This window comes from Phalacrocorax carbo, chromosome 12, assembly GCF_963921805.1.
Source record: "Phalacrocorax carbo chromosome 12, bPhaCar2.1, whole genome shotgun sequence".
NCBI classification, from domain to species: Eukaryota; Metazoa; Chordata; class Aves; order Suliformes; family Phalacrocoracidae; genus Phalacrocorax; species Phalacrocorax carbo.
The window spans coordinates 13,965,849-13,983,824 of record NC_087524.1 but is presented as its reverse complement, the minus strand read 5'-3'; the positions used below and the strand labels follow the sequence as shown (position 1 = coordinate 13,983,824).

Genomic DNA, 17,976 nt, shown 5'->3' with positions numbered 1-17,976 from the left:
TCATACTGTAGAAAAAAAATAGAGCTGTATGTGTGGCAAAACACAGATTAATGAAGTCTGTGTGATCTATACACTATCCTCCCTCAGTTTCAGGGTGCTCTAATTATTACCGCATATAAAACAAGCTGAGAAGTGTCAGGATATTCACTTGGTGTGTTTCCAATGTTTTGGTTAGTTATTAACTCCCTACTCCCATTTGCTTACCACACAGGGTTTCTTTTGAATTCTGGAAATTGAAAAAAAGCTAGTATTACTTGGACTGAACCTTACTTGCATTTTTAATTCCGTGCAGCAGCATTTGGTCTCGCCTCCATTGCCTACAAAAAAAAAAAAAATCCAACCAAGTGAATGAGCAAAACACACGTTGCCACTGCTTCCCTAATTTAAGAAGTGTTGTGTGGAATTCTCTAAGATTTTTGGAAGCAAAAGTAAATTAGGCATCCCATGTACCCACAGTTCTTCAAATTAAGTTTAAATTAAGAAGTACTTAAGTGAAAGTAAGTACCTTGATGTTCAGTGTGCAAGTTTTCAGCCCTGCTGGCTTTGACCAAACCTTCCATTACCAGTTTCTCAGCTACATTCAGACTACCATATTCACAAAGTTTCTCCACTGTTACTACATTAACATTTCCATTAATCCCTTTCAGTGTAATTGTGACGTATTTATTCAATAACATTTCTTTCAACTTGTCAAGTAATAATGGAGACCACTCAGCTTTCTCTATTCCTGCAAAAAAATATAGTGCAATCAAGTTTGTTCTACAAAGAATTCATTTATGATACAACTTGAATCTTAAATAATGCTATCACTGTTTCTGAAAATATGATGCTACATTTTTCTAAATAGCTTAGACTCTACAGATAATTAACTAAAAACATACTTTCTAAAACAGCTTCTGCAGTATTAACCAGTATACTATTTCAGCAGATCATCATGATGTTTTAAGGAATGAAAACCATCATCAGGATAGATACAAATTTATAATGTTCAAGAAAACAACCAGTTAGGGTTGGTTTGGGTTGGGGGGTGGGGGGTGGATGGGTGTGTGAATGAGGATGGAGCTTTTTTGGTCATTTTGGGTTTTTTTTACCTGCAAGCGAACATGCGATTGTCTGAAAAGGCAGCTTTAAGTAGGAATCAGTGATTGGCAGCACCTTTGAAAGCGGTAATGTTTCTGTGTTCCCATAGTCTGCATATAGTACTTTCACTGCAGACTGAGAAGCTTGTAGAACAAGAGCTCTGTACCAATGGCCATCACCTGAAAAGATTGGGACGAGAAGAATTGGATGTGAAGTACCATCTTATGAACATAGCTTATCCTGAGAACAAGAATCTGTACAGTTTCAGGAATTTTTAAATACTCTGGTATATACAAAAGGTGGCTTGACAAGAAGCAAGCCCATAGCACAAGGGAATACTTTCCAATTGCTGCATTCATAAATCTTTAAGTGTTGCTTTCAGAATTTTGCTCAAATTATACAGGTAAGATTTTTACTACCATACTGTTTCAAGGATGTCTGCACACTGTATATCTAGCTCCTTACCTTTGTTTTGCAATGCATATTCCCTCTCAAAACATAACCGAAATTAAAAAGAAATAAAAGAATCCTTTTACCTCAATTATCCTAAAAGGCCATAAAAACAAACGAAAAAATAAAAAAAAACCCAAGCAAACCATCAGTGGAAGTTAAAAACAACTGTTGAACACTCAGGTGGTCTGCCTAGTATTTTTTAAAGTCATCTATCCTGTTTTTCCATGAGCTGTTGTCTGATCTAGCACCCAAATTCATTTTCAGCACTTAGCCAGATCTACTGTAACAATCCACATGCAGTCAACATTTAATGAGTCAACACTATTTTATTTTTTAAATATCGAGTTAATATATCCCCAGAGTATCCCTTCTTCTGAAAGACTAAGACAATAAATTAAGTTCCCTTACTGTCAAGAATACTTTTGACAGAACTAACAATTCACTAAGCGTGGACAGCTTGGCAGGCTAACAAGGCTGAACGATGAGCTGTCATCACCAGCGTCACCGCCCTATGCTCGCACAAAGCGACAACAAAACAAACACCCAGGCACCCCTAAACCAAAAGTGGGCCTGTATAGATCCAAGTGCACTATTGCTCTGCCATGAATTTCATTCCCCTGCAATTTAGGGCAGCACACACAAAATTTCAGTTTAAACAGTAACTAGCTGTCCTTTCCTCTTAAAGCTTCATACATTTTGCAGAGTGCAACGTATTCCATATCTCCTCTCTGTCACATGGTTACTTTGCCCTGAAGATGCAGCCAGGCCATCCTTTGTAGCAGAATTAAGAGATCTGTAAGCACTTTAAAGTTGGTGTTTTTCCTTCTTCTAAAGCAAAAATGAAAGCTGTGTTTTACCCTGGTCAAGGAAATATAAGAATGAATGAGTGCCTCACCTGAAAACCTGGCACAACAGGCTTCACCCGGTTTAGGTTTGAAGGGCTGGTTCTTACAAGATTTACAATAGCCTTCTAGTTCAATCAACTGCCTGTGTAGCTTCTCTTGATCTACAGAAAAACCAAACATTTGATAACTAACCACATTTGGGTATAATGAAGAGCATACTTACTTTTAAGCTCCCCTGCTCCTACCTTTGACATTTTTCAAATTCTTCTGTTGTCCGAGCTGCATTCCCACATGGTTCAGTTCACCATAGGCATTCATTTTATTAACTAGCTTGCAACAGGGACTTCTTACTGGTATTAGAACAGTGAACACTTTTTCTTACCTTTAGTCTGAACGGGTACAGCATAGAACAAGTCTGGACTTACAACTTCTGTTACACAGACAGATACGGTTTCATCTATAGCCAATTCAATTAGCTTCCAGCGCCCAAGTGAGGTTTCTAATAGAAATAGTAAGAAAATGCAGTGTACTGCTTTCCTCCAAGCACATACATATTGTAAGTAACTGTTAGAATATCTTTTTGAATTTTAGAGACAACTGTGCGTCTTCACTTCAAGAAATCTAAACCAAGATAATTCTTGCTTAATTTGCTGTTTCATAAACTATTAGCGTATAAGAGTAGCTAAAGTAAAAAAACACCTCAGAAAAATAACATATTGGAAAGTAAACATGGGAAAAGTGTCAGTCATACAAAATCTGTAACCCTCTACTATCAAATATTCAAGTAATATTCATTTAAGACAAACCCAGTGATCTTTGTCTTTTTGTCTATAATGCCACCTGCAGGGCAGCTTGTGTTTTAACTGTAAAAACTGACAAAATAATCAAGATTATATATGTTTTTTATTGATACTAACTATAGTTAAACAGCAAGATCACAAAAAGGCCAGAATACTGAAAATTCTTGTTCAATCTAAAAAATTAACATTCATTTAATTACCTTTTTTGTCAACAGACTTGTTTGGAAAGTTATTTTTATCTTGTAAAACTTCTTTTACCGCCAATTTTTCAGAAGTTAGTATCTCATTGATAATTTTTGGATGGCCTGTTGAATTGTCAATAAGCTCTACACCTGCCCCATCTCTGGAAACGGAAGTTACTCTGGCTTGAAGCTTTATCCCTGCAGTGTACATGTGAAATCTTGCTGTAGCTTCGGGAATCCATTTGCTCTTACCAGGCTTTATACCTAGGAAGCAGGAGAACTGTTCAAAATATCTCCATTAAGTGACTGTCTTCAACATTATATTTTCCTTTAAAAAAAAAAATCCCTTTTTTTTTAAAGCACAACTTGAACTAGCAAGGCTGCTTTTACTACCTTAGGGGTACACATTGTACGTCATCCTGTTAACTGGCCTCTTTCTTCCTCCTTTCTTCTAAATTAACACATTTCCTCAGGACTCACAAGTTTTGATCTATACATTTTATGATATTCCACCAAGTAAATCATTGTGCCTTCGCACAAATAACAGTGTTAAGGCTCTTTATGAATGTTTAATATATCCCTTTTATCAAAAGGAGCAGAAACCCAAAGTTTAAGATAGTAAAAAAAACCCACAGAAGACACCTTGACAAAAAATGTGGTTTTAAGCTTTTTCCTGTTTCCACATTTTTTATTTTTAAACCAAGTAGAGTACACTAGAAAGAAAGAATGAATGAATAGTTCTGCAGAATTTTGAGTGATTTGGTGTGGAAAAGAAAGAGGCAGAGAATCTGTAGAAGACTGAGAAACAGCCAGACTCTGCAGGAATCAGATGAAAAATCCCTACAGAGAACTGAAAGGCCAACTTGCTTCCTAAAACCAGATAAGCTCCTTTGCCTGCAAAAGTTTTAAGAAACAATTAAGTTGCACAAAAGCACATTTACTCCTAGTAAAGCAGCAACCAAAAGCTAGTAAGCACTACAGATGAAGCAGAACTAAACGACAAGTTCCCTTTGAACGGTAATCAGTAAGTAACCTTCATGCAGATCACTCCACAGCACTGCCAGGAGCTCAGGGAAGAGCCACCATCTTTCTGTTAAATGCCAGTCTGCTGTGTAGCAAGGCTAAAACAACAGTTCCCACAATTTCAGAGGCTGGAAGCAACACAGACATTTATTTTAAAAACAAAACAAACAACAACAACAAAAAAACCACGCCCAAAACCAGAGTTCTGTGAAGTATACCCTGTCATCATCTCCTTCCCCCAAAGCAGCAGGTCTGTAAATTCAGTAACACTTGTAAGAGAAAGAATCAGTAAGAAGATCCACCTGAGAGCCAGCATTTAATTCCTTGAAATGGAAGTTTTAGGAATGAGGATGAGATGTGCCGGATTTTATACAGTGGTACTTCCTCAACGTTTCCGTAGTCCACAAAGCATACTTTAACAGCTCCATCTGAAGTAACATTTTGCACCAAAGCACGGTACCAGTTACCATCACCTCATTTTAAAAATTAAAAAAAAAAAAAAAGAAAGAAAGCAAAAAGATTACTTCCCACGTTTGGTATGTCTACTAGCATTTACTTTTTAGTAAATAAGTGCAATTCTTTGTTATCCTCTACCAATGCAAACTATCAGATACCCGAATTTTTTTTTCTTTATGTTCACCCTTTAAAGACAAAAAATATTTTAGTCTGTTACTTACCAGAAAAAAAAGCACAGCAAGGTTCTCCATTCTCAGGCTTAAAAACATTTGGTGGAGTTTTCTGACAGTATTCAGACAATGATTTGTTAAGTAACTTTAGAGCGAGTAACTCTGAAAATTAGAAAGAAAAAACCTGAAGATGAGATGAATGAAATAAACTGACTTGAACTTTATGAATACTGTTCACTGTATAGCTTGCTTACAAAAAGTCTGATGGGAGGTTTCTGTGGACTTTAGAATTTCATAAAAAAAAAAACCAAAACTGTTGACAATTAATTAAATAGTTAACTTACTAGACTTATTAGCAGGAAGAGGCGAGATAGCTGATATTTACTGACAAATTAGTTCAGTATGACAGCAAAATGACCAGTAATTGTTCCTACCAATCCAACAAGCATCCTTCACTCCAAAACCTAAAGTATATTTTACAGCCAGGTAACACCATATAAATTAGATAATTTAGCTAGCGCGTATGACAGATTATGGGATCTCATCCTGCTTGCTTATTTGTTTATCAAGTCCTTCAGCCTGCTCTATAACATCACTTTTAGGGAGGAATTCAGTCATGTTTTAAAGGTGATAAGCCATAAAGAATCTATACTATCCCTAGATAAGTCAACGAATAAACTTCCCTCACTTTTTAAGATGTGCCCTATATTTTTTGGTTTGAATGCATTTAGCTTCCACTTCCAGACACTGAACTTCATCATGCTCTTTTTCTAGTAGACTAAAAACCCAGTGGCTATCAGAAGTCTTTTTACCTGCAAACAGAGGAACGAGATATGTTTTTTTTATCTTATCTAAGAGCAAGTCAAGTCTCAAAAGCTGCGGTTTCTAATCTTAATGCTATTTTATCTCTTTTGAATCTTTGTAAGTTTTTATACATTAGAACAGGACAGAGTACTAGAAGAAAGCTCCAATAAATATTGTATGGGCATGGGGAACCGGTCTCTTATTTGCTATTCTCTGTTTAGATATCCTTTGCCTAGGTTATGGTAACTCTTTTCATTTTTCTCTATATTCTTAGATTAAACTATATTCAACTGCTTACCTTCAAAATTTTCAGATTTCAGTCTCAGAGTCACTATATACCATGGTCCTGTTTTTTCATCATTCCACTTGTATTCTTAGATACAAAAGCTCAGAGGTAAGCCTCAGTGCTATACGCTCATTTGAAACAGTAATGCATTAGAACTATAAGAAATGACGGATCCGGAAGCAAAGAAACTATGAGAAAGAAAAAAGCTGAATAAACTTACCATCATTATTTGAAATCTGACAGTAGAATTCTCCAGGACTGTACAGTGTACACACTACGACATCTACTGTTTGTTGAAGAGTTAATTTACTCCACTTGCAAATTCTTTTGTTCATTTTGTCCTCTAGAGAGGAAAGAGAAGAGAACGTAGAGGAAGGAAGGGAAATTAAAATAATTTTTACAGGAAAAAAAAAAATGACATATCCTGAACACTTATTCATGTCCTTGATTTTGTTGTTATAAATTTTCCAACAGACTAATTCCCAGTGAAAGCCTCTTTGCAGAATAAAAGCAAGTAAGAGAAATGTGCCAGTTGCCTAATGTATTTGATCACTACCAAGAAGGGCAAGCCATAGAGGACTGGGGAAGAGGTACAGACTAGGCTGCAACAACCTGAGCAAAAGGAACTCTGGCGAACCTTGGTTCCGGGAAACAGGCTAGGGGGCATGGAAGAAGGAAACAGCTGTTACTGAAAGAACTGGAAATGGTCTAAGGAAGAGAAAGAACAAAAAGATTAATAAAGACTGGTTGCATCAAAAAGGGCATCGCCAGCAGAGATAAAGAAGTCATCATCCCACTCTACTCAGCACTTGTCAGTACCTGGAGTACTGTGTACAGTTCTGGTCCCTGCTATATAAAAAGAATGTGGACAGGCTGGAAGGGGTCCAGAGAAGGGCCACCAGGATGATCAACGGCCTGGGAAGCTGCCATACAAGGATAGGCTGGGAGAGCTGGGTTTTCAGTGGAATAAAAGACTATCCTTCACACTGTAAGCAACTGCCAGATCCCTACTGGAAGGGACAAAGTACAGTCAGAATATTTTGAGAAATATACTCAAAGAAGCAGAAGTTTGTTGAATTTTCCACTCCAGAAGGAAGAAAGATTGACAAGAAAAGTGAAAGTTATCAAATGGATCAAAGTTTAGAGAAAGCTTTAGGACACCTAACAACTGTGAAATATAGTTACTCTTCTGAACAAAGATCATAGAATAGTTTGGGTTGGAAGACACCTTTAAAGGACATCTAGTCCAACCCCCCTGCAGTGAGCAGGGACATCTTCACCTAGATCAGGTCACTCAGAGCCCTGCCCAGCCTCACCTTGAGTGTTTCTAGGGATGGGGCATCAACTACCTCTCTGGGCAACTTGTGCCAGTGTTTTACCACCCAGATTGTAAAAAATTTCTTCCTTATATCCAGTCTAAATCTACCCTCCTTTAGTTTAAAACCATTACCCCTTGTCCTGTCACAACAGGCTCTGCTAAAAAAGTTTGTCCCCCTCTTTCTTCTAGGCCCCTTTAAGTACTGAAAGGCTGCAATAAGATCTCCCTGGAGACAACCCCATGTCCTGGCCACAAGGCATCTAGTGAGGAAGATCAAAAGTAAGAGATTTGGACATATTCCTGACAAGACGACTTCCCCTCGTTTTCAGTACAGATGGATCAGGAGAGAATACATGGTTTTACCAGACACAGGGTGGAAAAGAGGGGCTTAACATGCTTTATATGAGCGAAGGTAGGAATATTCCCACAACACAAAGAAATCTGACAGAATTTGCAAATCTCTCAAAGTGAAGCTTTGGTCACAAAATGAAAAAAAAAGGCAATTAGGCATAGCCTTGAAGTTGTATAGGCTACTGCAGTCAAACAAATGTTCAAGGACTAAATATGTGGCTTTAGGTGTAAAACACAGGACAACAAAGAAGAAATGCTATTTGAGCTAAAGGATGAGGACATAAGAATAAGCAGGTACTTAACCAGTCATATCCTACTTCAACTGAAAATTATAAGACTTCTAACAAGAGAAAGTGAAGTACTAGTATGGTCTCCCAAAAGTAAGCAATTGCAACTTCTTTTATGTATGCACACACACACACGTATATATATGTACATACACACAGGGACACAATTTCTTCATGGCAAAGTTGCCATGGCTAAACTTCAGAGCTGTGAAGGCTAGACTTCACGAGTGAGACTGTAAAGTTCTTACCAGTTAAGAAACTGCATTCTTTGTACCCACTCTAGTAGGAGGTTAAATAATGCCAGTTCGGCAGGATGTGCTCATACTCACCATTTGCTTGCTTAACGTCAGTCATTCCAATTGCTGGTAAGGCCATCCTCAATTCCTCAGCTGCACAGCCTTTCTCTATGAGACGGCTCGATACATTTATTACTGGAGTAACTGATGCATCTACAAGATCCACCACAGATCTATAACCCTCTTTATCCACTACTTTTACTGTGAACACTTTGTCTTTCACCAGTTGTTTCATAAAAGAAATAGCTTTTGAGGTCCATGCTCCTAACGGTGGCTTTACACCTAAAAAGTCACATAGTATGGAAAGGTTGTGAGGACAGTCCAAGTCTTGACAATATGTGGAAAGGTACAACAACGCTGTTCAAAAGCATAGATTAAGCAGCAAATATGCCACGTAACTCGCCCCCACTCCTCCTGCTTGTAACAAGATTCCAAACCCAATTATTTAGATTCTTAACTTTTGTAGTAGTTGGATTTAATAAAAATCTGCCAAAGTCATGTACAACTAGTCTATTACATAAAGAGAAGCATAAGTTCAGATTTAATATGTCCTTAGTATGAATGTCTGTAAGAAGTTTCAGTCTCTGGGTCTCATGAATACAGCCTATAGTTTTGAACATTAACCATCACTCAGCCAATGTATCTGCTGCTGTAAGCTTCTTCCTTCTTAAACATTTATTCTTTGTGCTACTAAATTTATTTTTAAAATGCAAGTTATAAGCAGAATTTTATAGTAACAGATTGGCAGAAGTTGCCTTCCAGAAAGATACATTTTATGTAGCAGTAATCCTTGACTCTAATCAGGAAACACCTTATCTGATCACTTTTGTGTGTCCATGATGTGTTTAGGACCTTTCTTAGTCTTAGAACACTCTATCAGCTATAGGCATCATGATTTGCCCCAGAAAAGAGATTTCTTGCAGTCACGTTCCATATCCATAGGTTCTGTCTCTACATATAAGGGAAGCATTGCTTCATGTTTTCCTCCAGAGTAAGCAGCTAGAATACTGCTCTGAAGTTTACCAAAAATTCGAAAAGCAGGTTAAATATTAAGTATTGTAAAGGAAGGATAGATGTCAAGTATTCTAAAGGAAGGGTACTGAAGCAAAGGGGTGGACTATCTTGCACAGTGATAAGAACAAACAAAAAAATTCCAACAGCAGGTTAAATAAGTACGTCCAAAAAAAAAAAGAGAGATTATGCTTGAGACAGGATGAGCTAAGAAGCATCAATGTCCTTTCCAACTTGACAGTTTTCACAAGCCTATGGAGAGGAGTCTAACAGCAGTTTCACTAGAGTTGCCCCAGGGGAGGGAGACAGATACAGTTCTGAATTTCAAGCTATAAAATTGGAAATTTTACCTTTCCCTGCAGTATAGAACCACAACAGATTTAAGAATTCCACAAATCCAGTAGGTGACTGAATTTTGCTTAGAACAAAAGCACAATGCAAAACCCAACAGGTATGTTAACATAACACAGTTTTCCAAATATACAACTGCAGGTCACCAGGTACATTAGGAAAGATTTGTCACACTCTGTAGGTATGCCACAACAGTTACGAATTCTGGAAATAATGCCTATTGTTACCTCCATCCTTCCCCATATTTCAATATAAGATACTACAGGTGTGATTGTTATCTAACCCCACTTACTTTGCCTCTATCCAGTTTGCAACAGCTTATCATTTATTTCATACCTGCCAAGGTACATCTGATGGCTTGAGCTGGCAAGTCCATTAATCTTGGAATCATAGGACAAAGTCTGGTCAGTGGAAGAACTTCAGAATTACCATAATCTATATAGCCCACCAAAACAGAATCTTCAGAAACATATTCTATAACAGCAGCACGATACCAAAGATTGTCTTCTAGAAAAAAAGATAGAGATGTTCATTGTACTTGCTTTTAACTTTGGAGAACAGAATGATTTTTTTGCAGACCAATATAAAAACACAATGTCAATCTCAACATAAAACCAGCAGCATTACAGTTCACACAAACCCTTACAAAACCCTAATGGATGCAACACCTACCACCATCACCCATTGTACGAGCTGAGCGTTGCAAATTCATTCTTTCTGTAAAGACGTCCCCCCCCCAGTTACATACTGCAAGAAAGAACTGACTACATTATGTGGATGTAGTGCTTAAATTCAATACATTTAACCAAACAGCAAATGGTATCTCAGCTAACCATAATGGCATGCAATTCAAAGGCCACATAACAGAACTAATAGTATCTTAATTCCATTAAAATATTTGAGAAATAGAAATACAACCTTACTCAAGTTTATCAAGACATCTGAGGTACTGAACTGATAGCTTTCCCTAGCGCTAGGCACCTGAAATCAGTGTCCATTCAAATGCCAAGACAGCTTATTGGCAGTGCTAGCTTTTCCTGAAAAAATCCTCCCTTAAACAGAAATGAACTCAGTGTTAAGAGTTTGCTCAATGAATGGACCATTTTATGGTCTTTTTTAAAACTAGTATTTTTTAGATGTCATAATTTGCTATTAATTTTTTTAAAATCACCACCAAACGCTATCCACAACTAAAACCAGACACAACTAAAAAACTCTATATGAAAAATTTCTAAACATAATTATAATCTGTGTTTATTTTTGTAATAAATTAAAGTAACATGTATCAAGAGCCACATTTTCACTCCATTTTTACCTGTGAATTGAGCACAGCACACATTTCCAGCAGCAGGACGGAAAGCTGGACTACTGGGAAATTCGTCACAATGTTTGTTAAGAGACACTTGAAGCTCAGCAAGTTGACCTGATGTTAAAATATATAGGTTTTGCAACATACACTGTCTTGTAATTACTATAAAAGTACACAAATCTTAAGTTCAAAGCCTGGAAGAACATTTTGTAGTACAATGGAGATTATTTCACGTAATGTTTAACATAATACCAAAATAGCGATGAGACTATGACTCTTCAATCACTAAGATCGAAGAGAGTCCTCACATGAGCCTGAGGAATCACAGTGGTAAAGAGAACACACAAGGAAAACCAGTCACAGACTTTCTCAACACAGGAACAAAACTGAAGCCAGTAGGCATTGAAACCAAGCGAGTGGAGGCATGCTAGAATGAAACCATGGAAGACTGGTCTTCAAACAACAGGCAGATGACAAGTGTCATTTCTTGCTGAAGGACATGCCATGCTATGAGTCTACCTAGAATTCACAGAAGAGAAATCTTCTGAAGCTTAGGAGATATACCAGGTCACATCCAGCTGCAAAAGACCTTTTAGATTAAAAAAAAAAAATGCTGGCTCAGACACATCTCACAAACTTACTCTGCTCTTATTCTTCCCCAGACATCTGCTTACACACACTGTGGGAGATGCACCAAGAGCCCCTGCAGCCTAGCACTCTGTAGTGTTACTTAGGTGTTACGTTTTACTGTATCAGCAAAGTTTGGGGACTATTATCTGGCCATCTCACACTCAGATATTCTCCCCATACTAAATAACAAAGAAGTTCAGTCCCTGCACCCAGACTCTAAGCAAACACCTCCCTCCAGTGGTAAAGCAACAAGGCAATATAGGAAATAAAAAAAGTAATTAGAAACTCACACACATTTCTGGAATACATGAAAGAACATATTTAACATTAAATATTTGTGATCTAAATTGACTTCAGATTGCTAAAATCCATGCCACATCACCCTCCTACTTTGCGCTACTGAGACTGCCTGCAGATTATCACCCTACAGGTAAGCAAGCAATATTAACAGCTAACACCGCCAAATATATCCTCTGCAACACAATGGCTCTTAACTGACTGAGGCGTGGTCTGAACCTACAGGGAATCACCATTTCAGGTCAAACTACAAGACCAGCAACACCTCTCTCCAGCCACTCTACTGAACAGAAAAATGCCATACCAAGTATCTTACATCTCGTTTTCAGTGCATCACTTACGGGCACCATGTATCTGCTGACAGAAGAATTCGTCTGGATTTTGAATGCAGGAAACCACACCAGAAAATGCATCTCCAATACATACAGAGACACACTCTGCTACTGAATTAGCACAGTGAAGAAATTCTTCATCTTCACATATTTTTTCTTTACTTCTCTTAGAATGGTTTCCTGACGCTGTACATCGAAAAAAGGAAAAGAAGAGGTTGCTGATCAAAAGCTAGATGACTTTGAAAATTTAAACATGCTGAAGCACTTTTTTTTTTTTTGCTGATTCTTTAGACTTTGAAGGCTCCTGTCATCCATTTAATTAATGCTCACATAATCATCACTAAACAAGTACTTTATACTATTAAAGAGCATATATGCTACTGTCATTAGTGAACTGAAGGAAGCTTCACTAGCCAATATTTTAAGTAGGACATGACACTAGTGAGCAGCTAGAATATTTACTGCAGAGTATCATGCAACACGGGAGGATGTAAAATTCCCCATGAATTTTGTGTCTCTTACTAAGAAGTTTGATTTGCTTGCCTACCTCTTAGAGATTGTCCTTGTTTGTCACTACTTCCTGAAGTTGAATCCAACCTCGTTTCTGAAAGTACTTTATCTAGGCAGTCTCCTAAAATACAGATGTAAGAAAAAGTTAGCTACCATACAAGATAAGTTATCATTTAGTTTCATTTCAGAACCATCTTCTGAGCCTGACCTATATCCCTATCACAAGATGAGCATGTTCTACTTATTTGTTGAGCACTTAATATGCTTAGAATGCAAAATAAGTTTCAGAGTAACTCAACTACTTGAGTTTTCTGAAGACGTTCACAGATCCAAGACTGTTTGACTAAATAAAATGAGCAAATCAGTAACAGTCAACATTTACTCACAGTCACTAAAGACTGTTAGCTGAAAAACTGATCACATCTTTTCAGACACGATTCATAACACGTCCATATTTACAACACTGAGTATGCAATGATTTAACAGGATTTACAAGGAAATCTCGGGTTGCTTAGCTGTTATGCATTCCATTTCCAGTGCATGAAGCAGTATTCCAAGCTTTCAATATAATTATTTTCAACTGAAAACCTGAATATAGGTGTTTAAGTTTCTTGTAAAATCATGGAATAGATGCATGCAACATCTCACGAATGCAGCAATATTTTTGTGATCTGCTCTCCAAGAGGTTGGCAAGTTATGCTGTTTTGCCATTAATGTGCTGTAAAGCAACCAAATGTGAAATATGCCCAACCCAACTCTGAATCTGTTGAATTTACACAGGACTACGGCGAACCATCATTTTATAAATTGCAGGGACTATGACATGGAGATAACCTTCCTGCACATCAGGAAGTTTAGCAAGCTAAGAGGATCAAACACCACTTCCTTCAAAGTTTCTATGGGCTGCCTATCAATGAAAAGAATATGCTCTTCGCATTATATCGTTCTTGCTCTGCAGCCAGAAACAGACCCAAACAAAATAGCCCTCCAAATAATGACAACAGGCACACCTGTGTATTGATCTGGTTCCACAAAGCCACCCCCCTCAGCTTGACCAAAAATCTGAATTCAGACTCCTCAAAAGTCAGGTGCTCTGCCTGTCTCTATCACTGAGGCTTGCTAAGTTAGATATATAAACATGCTTAGAGTTCTCCAACTACATGGAACATATCCAGTGGTTGCACTTTCTTTGCGATACTCTTCTAGTGAGCATGGTATGAAATATAACAAGAGCTGGTAAAAGCCTTAGTGGAACTAGAAGCTGATACTATAATTTTTTTGAAAAGTTAAAAAATGAATGAGACAAAAGGAACAACGTGGTCCCAAATTTGCATGCATCTATTAAAACAGAAAAATAAACAAGATAATCAAGAAAATGCTGAATTTTTTTACAATTCTACTAGAAAAGTAACCTTAATAAAACTCAGGATTATTAAGCGTATCAAGACATTTCAGTTACAGACATTTTAAAGTTACCTCCATAGGGAATGGTGAAATAAAAGAAAATATATTAAAAAAAGAAGAAAAAAATCAAGGGGCATGTTGGGAGAGTACAAGAGGGTAGAGTGCAAAAGTAAAAAACCTCTCCTTTTATACAGGTATTGGGCAGGGGTAGGAGGAGGGAAAGTGAACATAAAAGACTTACCAGTTGGGTTTTACCAGTTGTGTTGGGTTTTTTCCCCCCCCACTACCAAGTACTTACCAAAATCTGGAAGAACAACATCTACAGCAAAACTCAACATCAGTTCCTCCTGTAACACGTCAACAACAGTTACTGAACAGTGCTTTCCCATGATTTGAGAAGAAAAGCCGGCAATGCCTTCATTCCATCCTTTTTCTTTTGGATCATAATTAGCAAAGAAACACTTAATGGCCTGGAAAGAATTACAATTAGAACAAGAGGGGATATGGGGTTGTTTGCCCTGTAGAAAATGTGACTAAATAATTAAGGCCCTTGAAAATATCTTGCATATGAAAGTTAAAGCTAATGTTGGAACGTGAAGCACTATCAATTCAACTAACTTCTTTACAAGAGATTTAAGAATTAAGAAATTAATTTCAAACTGTAAACTACATTTCTTCTGATTCTCCCACTACTCATGCTGTCTTACGTAAGGCATGGCTTCACATCACATCTGACCACAGGTGCATGTCCTAACTTGCCCTCAGCAGACACTGAGGGCTTTAAGCCAAGAAAAGAGCTCTCAAAATCTTTTATGGACCCAGCAGAAAGTCATGCGAACAAGCTATGAAAGACTACCAATAGCTATGACCAATAGTCATAGCTGTCACTGGTTGAAAGAATGCTTCTCTATTCTTCTTTGTGCATAGTTAAACATACAAGTTTAACTCACAGTTTAAAGCTTGACCATCTATTTTGTAACGGAAGACATTCGTATGGTATGGCAACAAAATCAGACCAACAGCTGTCCTTACTCCAAACAAAAAGTTTGCCCAAACTACAATGGATTTTTCACTAGCACATGAGATCAGATTAGAATATGCAGACAGAATGTTTCCCCTGCTGTCCTGCTGTGTAAGAAGGATGTGTGGACCTAACTGCCCTGCAGGGCTTTTTTTTTTTTTAAATCAGCTCAGGACCCAAGAATTCTGGGACTGGGAAGCAAAAAGCCAGGCAGCCTTCCTCACTCGTGTGGAATAGCTAGGGAACATTACAGAGGGTGAACTCTGTATAGTATAGTAGAGCAGTTTTTATGCATCACTTTCACTGCACACAAAATACTGCGATAGTGACAGTTACACTGAGACATGAGTTACACTCATTTCAGAGCTGTTCATTTAAAATACCTCAGCTACTGTTAGAAAAATAGAACTCACACATGGAGGAAACAACAGGTCAATGTCTCTGTGCAGAGCTTTAATCCAGGAGAGTGGAATATTTTCTTCATTCCCATAATCGATATAGAATACTTGTGCTTTCTTTTTCAATATATCAACATCTTTCACCAGTGCTCTATTCCAGGTCTGTGTAGGAATAAAGAATAATCTTAGTAAGAACTCAACATATTTTGCTTTACTTCATCAGGTTTATCAACAAAGGCACTGACCAATGATGAAGTGACTCAAATGAACACAGTTCACTGCAGAGTTGACTGCTGTGAAGGTAAAATACTACTCCTATGGATACTGGCTACTGTACAGTAAATCAAGCATCTGCTAACAATGGAGGACAAAAAGGGGAAGAAGTAAAAAAAGGGGTGAGAAGGGAAACAGGAACTAGATGTGGCTATAGAAGTGCAACCAGAAAAACCAGGTAAGAAATGAAGTAAGAATAACTTCCTTAATTAAGTAGAGTCATCTTCCAAACTGTCCTAACTACAGCAGTTTAAATTTGTTAAGAACATCCACAGCCTTCAAGCAACAGCAGGACAAACAGTGCCTACAGGGCTCATGAACATAAACACGTAGAAGTAAACTTTTTAGAGGTGGGGAAAAAAGTCAGTACCTTAAATTTGAGTTCCAGATGTTATAAAGCTAGTTACTACCACAATTCCACCACAATAAACTGATCTCTAATTAGCAGCCTTCACTAGTAGAGTCATAAAAGCAAAACATGTAAAATATGACGAGCTCAAAACAGAATGGTTATTTTACGGATAATTAGATGTTACCTGATCCAAAGAACACCTTGCAATGCAGACTTCCCCTCTGACAGCAATATATTGCTCTTGAATAACTGTGTTAGCATAACAGTCTTGCAGTTTCACAGAAAGTTTACTGATCTGGTCTAAAACTTCTGGCGAACTCATCTGTATATAAAATTCACTTGGACTCTTGAACTCTGTTACTCTACCCTAAAGAGAAAAGCCACAGTAGAAGATATTTATGCAAGAACAATCTACAGTATATTATTCAGGACCCATGTTCATTTCAATAGATGCATTTCACCCTACACCTGATGATGTTATTTTGTTTTGAATCTAGCAGTAATTAACTGCAGGGAACAAAACCAGTGATGTTTGCCTTCACAGAAACAATCTTACTCACTCACTTCCCCCTAGCTTGTGTTTACTCATGTTTTTAAACATAAAGGAATTTTACATATTAACAAAATAAGACAAGACACTGGGGTGAGACACAGCTATATATGCTTAACAAAGCTTCAAATGCAACCGAACAACGCATTGTATGATTCTTCCAAAATAACAGTACCTTTACTTCCATAGCTTTTTTGATCCCTAGAGTCTGGAGATCTGAGATCATTATTTTCTTGATGTCCTCTTCTGTCTTGAAAGGATCCACATAAGCTGAATTTCCCTATTCAAAACAGCTACAAGTTACATTTAAACTGGAGTCGGTCAGCTGTAGCTCCTTGTACTAACAACTGAAAAAAGACTTTTTTATCATTTCAAGAAACACCTAAAAAAGTGCTTTTGTTGTCTTTCAATAAGAAGTCTTACAAACTTTGTATTACTCTTGAAAATAACTTAAAACATTATCACAGAGATATATTGAACAGAATGAAAAACACGTGAAGTCTCACACATTCACCTCTTCCTTTCACACCTGTTTTACAGGACAACTCAGCTATATTTCCTGTTTACGATGGTCTCATGAAAAAGAGGAATTGAATTCCACCTGCTTCCTTGTAGCCTTAACACCAGAGTAGGTTATAGCTACTGTTTTAATTGCTGGCATCCATTTTTAAAACAAGTCTAAACATTTAGTGTAACCTGCCTAACATACACCATCTGTGTCTGTGACATCCTAAAAACATTAGAAAAATAATCTCATCCAGATCCTTCAGGGAAACTTCTTTCACATTTGGACCAACATACCACAGATAATGCATGATGACCAAGATCATCATTGCAACTGCCAAATTAATTGTTTATTTACAACAAAGATCCTTCCAGGAAATTTTCCTTAAAAAACACATTTCACAGTACAGTAGCAAAATACATATAAATATATTGCATATTGAACAATATTTAATCAGTTGTTAAATTTTATTAGAACACAGTCACAAGTACACACACAGCAGAAACTTATTAGGATGAACCAACAGAAGTCTAACGACCCAATATGAAGTCTCCTTTCTAAATTCCTTCAAAAGTTAAACAGAAGAATCAGCTACTTCAAAGAAGTGCATGACAAAGGACTCTTCTTGTACTGTGCAAACATGAGGCTAGTTGGGGGTATACACATTCACTCGCTTTCATAA

The 17,976-nt window shown here is 37.3% G+C and overlaps 1 protein-coding gene across 1 annotated transcript in view; it reads right to left on the bottom strand.

Annotated features, from left to right (window-relative positions):
• The window catches only part of TDRD1 (tudor domain containing 1), a 31,799-nt gene that overhangs the window by 2,591 nt on the left and 11,232 nt on the right, over positions 1 to 17,976 (bottom strand). Inside the window, exons 7-24 of the mRNA XM_064464479.1 lie at positions 16,965 to 17,069; positions 16,424 to 16,606; positions 15,630 to 15,776; positions 14,494 to 14,665; positions 12,829 to 12,912; positions 12,291 to 12,467; positions 11,029 to 11,136; positions 10,050 to 10,220; positions 8,385 to 8,633; positions 6,320 to 6,442; positions 5,061 to 5,171; positions 4,686 to 4,856; positions 3,379 to 3,624; positions 2,761 to 2,877; positions 2,429 to 2,539; positions 1,092 to 1,259; positions 506 to 727; positions 271 to 317 (exon numbers count right to left, since the gene is read on the bottom strand). Of these exons, the coding sequence (XP_064320549.1) occupies positions 271 to 317; positions 506 to 727; positions 1,092 to 1,259; positions 2,429 to 2,539; positions 2,761 to 2,877; positions 3,379 to 3,624; positions 4,686 to 4,856; positions 5,061 to 5,171; positions 6,320 to 6,442; positions 8,385 to 8,633; positions 10,050 to 10,220; positions 11,029 to 11,136; positions 12,291 to 12,467; positions 12,829 to 12,912; positions 14,494 to 14,665; positions 15,630 to 15,776; positions 16,424 to 16,606; positions 16,965 to 17,069 (2,712 nt within the window). The remainder of the gene's footprint in view (positions 1 to 270; positions 318 to 505; positions 728 to 1,091; positions 1,260 to 2,428; positions 2,540 to 2,760; positions 2,878 to 3,378; positions 3,625 to 4,685; positions 4,857 to 5,060; positions 5,172 to 6,319; positions 6,443 to 8,384; positions 8,634 to 10,049; positions 10,221 to 11,028; positions 11,137 to 12,290; positions 12,468 to 12,828; positions 12,913 to 14,493; positions 14,666 to 15,629; positions 15,777 to 16,423; positions 16,607 to 16,964; positions 17,070 to 17,976) is intronic.